The following is a 10,855-nucleotide window of genomic DNA, read 5'->3' on the forward strand; positions in this document are numbered from 1 at the left end:
CCACTTATCTACTCAAAGGTAAAGAACTCTTTTAAATTTTGACGTTTTCAGACTATATTCAAAGTTTCAGGATTATTTCTTTGAAATTTGAATTTTTTTCAGTTAGATTATTTCTTTGAAATTTTAAAAGTTTGAAGTCAAAATCGATTTCAACGATCTCAAAAATTCTTGAAAATTCTTAGAAAACATCTTCTCTAAATTACTCAATTATAATCCAAACAATACAAAGTCTAAAATTGTGACATAAGATGTCTTTAAGTCATTTTTTAGGCGTAAACATTTTATGATCCGATTTAACACTTTTTGTTATCCAGGAAAGGACCTCAAAGTAGAAAAAACTTACATTGCCGATAGAAAGGGCTATTCAAATTAACTTTAAAGATTTTCTCTAGTCCCTAATTTAAAAAACTAGTTAAATAAAATAAATAATAAATTTGTGTTTTTCTCGAAAATTTTAAATTCAAAACAATAATAAAACTTCAAAATAATTATTCAAAATAATTGTAAAAAATAAATAAATATTCTTTTACATAAATTTATATTTTTATTATTATTATATTATATTTATTATGACAATAACACAGAATAATTATTATGAATAATAATAACACAGAATAAATTTTATCTTCATATTGTAACTTGAAAATTAATCAACAAAGATATAAATTAAACATAACAAACAATTAACTTAAAAGTAACGATCGAAAGTTAAATTTTATTTCAAATAATATTGTTATCATAATCTTCTTTAATTAGAAGATCGATTTAATTTCATTCTATAATAACAGATAAACGCCCCATTCACAAAAGTTACTCTACATTTGTCTCAAACTTAAATCTCGATAAATATAAACATATTCTTGTTTATCAATATCTATTATTTCGATAAATATAAACATATTCTTATTTATCGATATCTATTGTCTGCTTTCTTTATCTATATACATGCCTATAACTACATTTTCTCTTTTCAGTAGCCAATCGAAATACGTTCACGGATGTTTTACGTGAGACGACCGCCGATGTATTGCGAAAAAGAATACAGGTGCGAAATAATATATTGCTAACTTCGACTTAATCCGTGATTGAACTTAATGTAATGTGAATTAAAGTTTTATTAAGTTTATCGATCAAATATCGTTTGTGGTAGAAAAAAAAGGTATAATGATACTCAAGAGCATATTTAAAGAATCAAAGATTAAACCGATAAGATATCATTTCGTGAGAGATAACGTACCTCTCTAGCATATTGTTTGTTTGTTGTAAGGAGTATTTCCTCGCAGGAAATAAGAGAGGATGTTTTGGGGCACGTTAACAAACGCTTTAACGACATGATGTCTGAGGTTCTGCAGAAGTTAGAAGCGCCTTTGGTAAAGAATGGGGAACTCTTGTACAGCACGGATAAATATCGTGATAAAAGGTGAGAAGTGATAAAAAGAGAAAAAAGCTTCGAACAAAAAATACTTACGAAAACATAGACTAGAGATAGGATAGATAGAACATTAAAAAATATTTGGAAGTATATAAATATAATAATTTTTAAAAAATATACGTGTGTGAGACATAGTAGTATTGTTGATTAAATATTTTTTTAATAATAGTATTATAAGTCCAAATAAAAAATAAAATAAAACTTTATTGTATTTAATACTTTCACTGTCGTATTTTATGTGATATCAAAAATATATCTAATAAAGTATGACATATATAATTATACCTACGATATAATTGTGAAACTAAGAGTTCTAAGAAAATTTAAAATAATATGATTACTTAAAAATTGACATTCCAGAATGAAGATAAATGAAGGAATTTAAAAAAATTTCTGACTGCGCATTTCTTGCCACAATATTTCATAATTATTATGCATTAACATTGTATTGCACATTCTTTTTCGTCTATTAACATAAGAATGTGTAGGCGAACTTTATAGAACAATTGCATGTAATCAATGAAATGTGTGATTTACAATAGCATATCTGTCATTCCTCCAGAAAATCCAGCAAAGAAGGTGCACTACCGGATAAGGAGTTCCTCGAAAGAAACTCATTGCTCACCGATCTCTTCGAGATCCCGCACATTCGCACAGTTTACAATCTGTTCATGGTGACTCTCATACTCCTATTTTTCAATACCATCGTATCCGATATCATGGAATCCGGAACGTAAGTTCGCAACGAATGACATAATTCGTTTCTCGCTGAATCATCGATTTTGTGGAAAAAAAATCGTTTCGTAAAATGTACATTTGAAATATTTGAAACAAAATGTTTTTTAACATTATTTATAACAATTAATTAGATATCTTTAGTAAAAAATTCCAAATTTCATTTTTTGAAATTTTTTAAATTTTTATCTATCGAATCTTATAGTCAAATTTTATTAATAAATTTTTAAAAGATATTTTGCAATATAACGCAGATCGTAATTTTATACAGACTCATTAATGAAAACTGTACATTTTTTATTTCTGAATGAGTTATCGTGGTTGAGAAATAAACAGTACAATTTATTGCATCTATAATTTCTAGGTAACTTACAAATAACAAAAGACGACAATTAAGATTTATCTGTTGCAAGTGTAGTGAATTTCCATTGGAAAAACTTGATTAATGAATTAATTATCGGATTAATCGATTAGATCTTAGATATTTTTCGTTTGTACAGATGTATTGATCTCTTATACATGATTTTGATTCTAATCACCTAATTTTTCTTTTTTAATGATAATTAAGATTCCGCGGTGGTACCAATACATTATGGATTGGTTTCGCAAAGTTTTCAACGTGCATCTACATTTGGTCATTCATGCAAGTCTCGACACTTAGTGTCTACGTGGCTTTCACCCTTTGGGCACACCAACGACTCCGATTCTTGCCAAAATGTAACAATCTCTTCAATTTAGACTAAGATGAATGTGTTTAATTTAAAGAGTTAAGAACTTTAAATTAATTGAGAAATTCAAAATCGAAAGTAAATCGTTTGAATTAAAGAGTAATTTGATTGAAATAAATATACAAAATAAAATCTGAATTTTTTAAAATAATCTTTTTTGTGATGTAAAATAATAATTAATTAATTAAGTTGAAATTATAATACGAAATAATGGGAAATTAAATGATCAAAGTACTTGTAAAAATATGTTAGATAATATCAATAAATTAAATCAATTTATATTAAATAATATTAATTAAAATTTAATTTAAATTACTTAAGTATGTCTTTTCTTTTTGCAGCCTCCATTCTAAAATTGTGGGATTACACCTGGCTATCAATATTTATATCGTATCTAATATTTTTTATCATTTTTCCCATTAAGGCGATGCTCAACACGAATCTCTCCATAGGTTGCAGTTTAATTGTTATTATGGAACAAGTATGCATCTTTAAAAATCTACTCTAATATATTGAATTATGATTTGAAAAATTTTGCAAATTATACATTGAAGTAAATGAATTTTTTGGCGTGCCATCACACACTTTCAATAATGCAAATTAATAAAAAAATTTTCTTCCGATTCGCGAATTAATAAAAACCATAAATCATGAAGTTTATTATTGCTAGAATTTATTAATGCTATTAAATGCTATATAAATTTATTATTGCTAGAATTTTTTTTACTGAATTGATAGAATTGCTAAAATTTTGTCCACTCTAAAAAATATCTACTTTTTTAGATACGCATGATGATGAAGACTCACGCCTTCGTCAGAAGCGCGGCGCCCAGATTTTTGTCGTATAAACCTCACAGCGAAATTCCGCGACCGAGTGGCCCCACATTTTCGCAATATCTATATTTCCTGTTCGCACCAACTCTTGTGTACCGCGACGAATATCCCAGGTAACAATATTTTATAATCTCTTTGATAACAATTGTGAACTTTTAATTGTGTGATAAAAGAAATAATTATATCAAATAATTATTATATGAATTAAATATTAGTTGTAATTAAGCTCATTACAGATGGATCAGTCCATAAGTTGATGTCTTTTAGAGCAAAACATAGGATGTCAATGCGTAATGAGATTTATTAGTGCCAATGTCTTATACATTTCGATCCAGCTTTAGATCCTTTTCAATACAAATAGAACAAACTTATTGAGTTTCCAGACGCATTGTAAATATAATCGATAACTCATTGTTAACATAATTATAAAAAATAAGGTGTTGACAAAAAATAATAATCTAAAATAATAATATATTAAATCTAATATATTAAATATAATATCGAGATTACTAATTTGAAAAACTTACATGATATTCATTAAGCTTATAAAATACGTGTCATCTGTACGGATACATTTAAACAATGCTAAACTAAAGTACAAATCACGAGTTAAACCACAGATAACAGAGATATTGAAGAGAGGAAAACTCAGTTATTTTCAAATAAAAAATATGCTTCGTTTAATGAATCCGTAATCTGATTGTATGTTTAAACTATTTTTCTATTGCGGATGAAAATCATTTCTGATAAATCTTTTGTTTAATATTTTTTCTTGATCTAATAATTGCTTTCCATTTACATCAATTCTCAGATAATTCTCACTTGTGACGTTATAATTCAGTTGAATACGCATTCCTTTTACATTCTGACAAGTGAGATTTAATTGAGTTTTTGTCTTATTATGCCTATATCTGCACAAGATCGAGACTAGATGCTTTAGTAAATCTTGTAAAGTCATTTTAAAAATGAAATTCGAATGTAATGTGTTGTGTTGTTATGTAATAACAAAGTAATTTTTATCAAACTAAGCAAATAATGATGTCATTAATCTGAGTATGAAATACTCAGCTTACTTCAGACTCAGTTTCACTTGTGTGCAAATGGAAAGCAACTACTATCTTAACATTGTCTCAGTCAAAATTGTGTGCTTGTTCTAGTCGATGTTCTGTGATAACTAATCTTTGGTCTGTATTTCGATTGATATGGTTTCTATGTTCACTAATTTTGATTTTGAGAATTCTTCCTGTTTGGTCCATGTATGATACGTTACAATCCTTGTATTCAATTTTATAAACTACGTCAATATACATTTTTAAAGAAGAACATCATCAAACATGATTAATAGCGTATAAAGATATCAACAAATTAAATAATTACATTAGAATACAGAAAGACAAACTTCCACATATGATGCTGACGTAGTCAGTTTTATAAAATTGACTGTGACGCGTCATACGTGGGTCAAACAGAAAAGACTCTCAAAATCAGAATTAGTGAACATAGAAACCATATCAATCGAAATACAGACCAAAGATCAGTTATCACAAAACATCGACTAGAAAAAGCACACGATTTTGACAATGTTAAGATATTAGATAAAAAAAAATATTAAACAAAAGATTCATATCAGAAATAATCTTCATCCGCAAACAGAAAAATAATTTAAATATACAATCAGACGCGGATTCTTTAAACAAAGCATATAACTTTTTATTTGAAAATAATTGAGTTTTTCCTCTCTTCAATATCTCTGTTATTTGTGGTAATTCGTGATTTGTATTTTAGCTTAGCATTGTTTAGATGTATCGTAACGTATGTACAGATGACACGTATATTTTATAAGCTTAATGAATATCATGTAAGTTTTTTAAATTATTATTATAGTTGTTCACGACTTTAATGTATTAAATTATTATTTTTTGTCAACACTTTATTTTTTATAATTAACAATGAGATGTCAATTATATTTGTACAGTGCGTCGGGAACTCAATGAGTTCGTTCAATTTACATTGAAAAAGATCCGAAGCTGGATCGAAACTTATATATAAGACATTGGCACTAATAAATCTTATTACGCATCGACATCCTGTGTTTTGTTCTAAAAGACATCAATTCATGGACTGATTCAAATAATTATTATGCCTATGAGAACCAAACACTGGGTGCTTATGTGTAAAGAATTTATTCGATTAATATGATAATAAATATATGATAATAAATATATGATAATAAATATAACATGATAATAAATTTATTGTTACATTATATATTAATCGAATAAATTCTTTTTATTGTAGAAATAATTATAATATATGTATAATTATACACATATGTATTAATTATAAAGTTTAACTTGTTATTAGACAGCAATGGATTGATATGGCTTAAAAGACATTAGAAATAATACTAAAGACTGTTTATGAAATGTACAAATAAAATGTCCTAATCTTTAATAATGCAATTTGATGATATAGCTTAATATTTCAAATTCATCATAAAAAATATTTAAGACATAATTTTATATTATAATATTACGGCGATGTTAAATTGATACTAAAAGACTTTAGAAGAAAGACTTTAGATTTATTTGAGTACGATTGTAGCGTATCAAAAATCTGTATGTCGTGCATGACGAAATGCGGAAACGAATAGTCAGATGGTTCGCGATCCTATCATGTTACAAAACGCGTTTTTAAATGACGACCAATTTTCCACCTTGCCAGCAAACGTGGGCAGAGGCAATTTGATTCGCCGGGACTTCACAATTGTCGCGCTCGTGTTGTTACCGGATTGTGTCTCGATACTCGATATATCGGCATCCGATGTATTCGCCGGGTTTAGAATATTTTCAATTTTACTCGCGATAGAATCGCTCTTGAATGTTAGCGGATTCATCCTAATGAGCATTCGGATCCACTATGACGAGCTCGTCATTATGTTCTTCGAATACATTATATAAGTCTGTTAAATGCGCGATTCGTAATTTTAACGCGGCATTATTGAGATCATCTCGAGGAGGTGATAAGTTTGATAAGTTGGTTATCTGAGATTTTAAAGAGATTTCGATTTTATAATAAAAAATTGTCTTGATTCTATCGGTTTTTGCGTCATGCGAAATCAAAATGAAATCGAATGACTCACATTAATCCACAAGATTATATAGGTGTGGAACTGTGAACGTGTAATTGTTCTGGTAATTTCGCAGATTCGAAATGAATCGTACACCGTCGTTTGCTTCCCAGAAGTTGGATCGTGAAAGCCTGTATCCTCTGATGTTGTGTCCATGAATGTGAAGGCCTCACAGAAGGTACCAAATTCCGTAGTTCAATGCAAATAATAACACTACAATTTACAGTCTTTTCGTATAGTTTATTGTTCACTGTGTATAATATAAATTTTCATGTCTTGGAGTCGCAGTTTATAAATGTCACAATGTTAATACAATTTATAGTTTGCTAATAATAACGCATTTATAACGTTCGTATATTTACGATGTTCGTATATTTACTGTGTTCTTCGGTTTGTATCGATATTCCGCCTTCGACGCCTAGGGGCTAATGCTCTGAGTCGAAGTATGGGAAACGCTTTGGGATTGTTGTCCTGAATCACGGATGCAGACGCGTGACACATTTAGAGGCAGATGCCTTGATTCACGCTCGGTCCGGACACTCACAAGAACGCTTGAGGACGATGGCTTGACTCGCAATTGCTTATTCGACGTGTGCTCTCTTAAGCTCCATGATAGACTATCCTCGATCGTAATTCCCGAAACCGATCTGGCTTCTGATTGATAGTTGATGGATCAGAGAGATCGCGGATCGACGACGAATACGATAAGCACGGTACTCGTCGCCAGGATTTTAAGCGACGATGATCCTTTGTATACGCTGCATGCGATGTTTGACAGCTTTGTGACCCAATGAATTGTGTATGCTTATGCGTGCGTGCGTGCGTGCGTGTGTGAATCGTCTGATCATTTGTTTCCGCATTTAGTCGTGCACGACATATATTTTTGATATGCAACGATTGATTTTCTTTTTCTTAGGACCAAAAGAATCAGGTGGATGGTAGTGATTCGAAATTTCGCTGAAGTTGGCCTAGCAATCTTCTATCTTGCCTTTATTCTGGAACGTCTTGTATTACCGGTCTATCACGTATACGAAACACAACATTTGGAACGGAAATGGTTCGTCAAGAATATCATCGAGTGTAGTATTCCTGGCATTCTCTACTTCATCACCGGACAATATCTCCTGCTACACGCATGGTTAAATGCTTGGGCGGAAATGCTGCAGTTCGCCGATCGATTGTTTTACAAGGTAAATAAAACGCATCTTCAGTATTTTACCCCGTACTTTCTTATATTCATATATCCCATTATTACTCCGTATTATATTAGTTTTATAAGGTAACTCACTGAATAATTTTTACACCTTGCAAAAATTGTACGTAGGATGTAAATATCTTTACATAATATATCGTATATATTGATACCTTCAATGTATGATAATTTGAATATATATGGTAGCGTCTATAAACATAACAATTTTAAATTTCCGCAAAACTATGAAATGAGATACTAATTATATAAATATGTCATTTTTGAAACTATGGTTTGAACTTCCAGAATTGATCCTAAAACTTTACATGGCAATTTCCCAAGGAACACACCAAGAAAAAATCAAAATAACATATTCAAGTTAAAAAAAAATCAAAACAATGATTTTTTTATTACAAAATTTGATTATTCATTGACTTTAAGTCAAAATAAAGTCATTTTAAGTTTTGTTGATTTTTGTTGATTTTTGTTGATTTTTATGTGTTTCTTAAGTTGTAGATGTCGATTTTTGTAATTTAGTTTCATGAATCTTTAGGTCTATTATCTTCTTGAATTTCTGTCTTTTCTCGTTTTCTCTCCAATGTAGAAAAAAAAAGAAGAAAGATGAAACGTGCAAAACCTTAACTAAAAAGAACAGATCCATTGTGTTACAGGACTGGTGGAACAGCACGACTTACCATATTTACTATCGCAAATGGAATGTGGTGGTACATGATTGGTTGTACACTTATATCTACAAGGATATGTACGAGATCTTGGTGCCACGTAATCGGATGCTGTCAGCCATTGCCGTATTCCTCGTCTCCGCCATCGTCCACGAGTATATACTTGCATTCGGATTTGGCTTCTTCTATCCTGTAATGTTCATGTTATTCGGAGTCATAGGTTTTGCCATGTTCTACGTCCGCAAGATCGTCACCAGCAACGTCTTCATGTGGCTGTCCTGGAGTGTTGGCAACGGCATTATGTTCAGTTTGTATGCGATGGAATTCTACGCCCGACACAACTGTCCGCCTCTTTCCAATTATTATCTGGACCTGTTTATACCACGAAGCTGGAGATGTCAAAAACAATTTAACGCGTAAATTATTGTCTCGCTTAAAAATAAAATCTTTTCAAGATGATATTCCTTGTTTTTTGCAATCAAAGATTATATATGTATGAGAACTGTTATGTACGAAATTTGTGTAACTAATTTAATGTTAAACTGGAATATAACAAGAAATGATTTGACTCCTTAAAAACGAAATCGCAATAAGAGGATCAGATAATAGGAATCAGACGCAATTGTTAGTAAACAATATAATTGATTTATGGAATTGCAGATCTTAATTTATTTTTTATAATTTTTAGATAATGAAAGTAATTTATAATTTTAGATAATGAAAGTATGGCAATTTTTTCTCTAAGCCATCAATGAAACAATTTGAAATGGACGAAAACATTTTTTTTTACGTTTTGCATCTATTACTGAAACTTTCGATTATCATAATCGATGATCCTCAAGTTGCACCGTACAAATCGAACTAACAATGTTACTCTATCATATTTCATAATAAAAATTATTAACATTATATAACGTAAAAAAAGTTAATTCAACTTATTTTTTTAAAGATGCTGAACTGTATTCGAGTTGTTTATTAATTATTTTAGATTTGTCGTGTTTTCTCATAAAAGACATTCAAGCATCATTTCTAGTTGCTTTTTTATTTTATATTTCAATAAATTTGTTACGATTAGATTCGTATAATATTTACGTATAATAGAGCAACTGGAAAAAAAAAATAGTACTATTTACAAAAAAAATTCGTTTTTCATAAGTATTTCAAATATTTAAGTTTTTCAATAAGTATAATAAAAAATAAAAGATTAATAAAACTTATCAATATAAAGTAAGATTATATGTGTAAATTTTTTAATAATTTAGAATTTTTCCATGAAGGGGTAAACGATTATATATACAAAAAACACACGGTACGTCGACAAAGTTCTAAATTCTTATGAGAATGTGACGATGCTCGATATCTCGAATTTACAATTAATTATAATTAAGTCATGAAGTCCCAATTAAAAGAAAACTACAGACTTTTCTTTTAAATCCTTATAATTTATTAGATCATAATCAAAATTTTTTAATCATAATTGCTAAAAATAAAAAGAATTTCTCCAAAAATCTAAGACTTCAGTTACAAGGATTTAAAATAAAGAAAGGACTTAATGTGTTAAATTAATTATGTATAAAGAAAAAATATTAAATGGAATAAATATTAAAGATTTAATACATGAGAGTTTATATAAAAAGGGATAATTTTATATCAAAATTTTATATACGTTTTCTAATTCCCATATATGGCGATAAAGAGGACGCCCAGTGAGAAAAGACAATGGAATCGATGTCAAATCGACATCGATACGACGTCAATTCGATGATTTCGACGTCAAATCGACATCGATTCGATATCGATTCCATTGTCATTTCTCACTGAGCATACACGTACGTGATTACGTATATCTTCCGCTTTATACAAACTTAACTTATATTATACAGTGTATCGATAAGCATGTACAATTCTTTTTTGTAATTTATAACTATTTTCTTTTTCATATTATAACATACATTTGTATATATTTATATAATTGTATTAATTACTGATAAATAATGTTACAAATAACGAATTTGCAAAGTTAGTAAGTATTAGTATTAACACCTCTTCCTTGTCTAATTAACAAATAAGAATATTAAAGCCCATAACGGTAGAAGCTAGATTTTTAATGATTAAATAATT

The 10,855-nt window shown here is 29.2% G+C and overlaps 1 protein-coding gene across 2 annotated transcripts in view; it reads left to right on the forward strand.

Annotated features, from left to right (window-relative positions):
• The window catches only part of LOC108684121 (sterol O-acyltransferase 1-like), a 12,935-nt gene extending 3,742 nt beyond the window's left edge, over window positions 1-9,193 (forward strand). Inside the window, exons 2-9 of one of the 2 annotated variants that reach the window (XM_018188222.1) lie at window positions 975-1,045; window positions 1,284-1,420; window positions 1,995-2,165; window positions 2,736-2,884; window positions 3,237-3,376; window positions 3,679-3,842; window positions 7,776-8,049; window positions 8,723-9,193. In XM_018188222.1, coding sequence (XP_018043711.1) covers window positions 975-1,045; window positions 1,284-1,420; window positions 1,995-2,165; window positions 2,736-2,884; window positions 3,237-3,376; window positions 3,679-3,842; window positions 7,776-8,049; window positions 8,723-9,154 — 1,538 coding nt within the window. In that variant the 3' untranslated portion in view covers window positions 9,155-9,193. Of the gene's footprint in view, window positions 1-974; window positions 1,046-1,267; window positions 1,421-1,994; window positions 2,166-2,735; window positions 2,885-3,236; window positions 3,377-3,678; window positions 3,843-7,775; window positions 8,050-8,722 lie in introns of both variants that reach the window. The other variant, XM_018188231.1, reaches the window with a different exon arrangement.
• Window positions 9,194-10,855: the final 1,662 nt, after the last annotated feature.

The sequence above is a fragment of the Atta colombica genome, unplaced genomic scaffold (genome assembly GCF_001594045.1).
Source record: "Atta colombica isolate Treedump-2 unplaced genomic scaffold, Acol1.0 scaffold10, whole genome shotgun sequence".
In the NCBI taxonomy this organism is placed as follows: domain Eukaryota; kingdom Metazoa; phylum Arthropoda; class Insecta; order Hymenoptera; family Formicidae; genus Atta; species Atta colombica.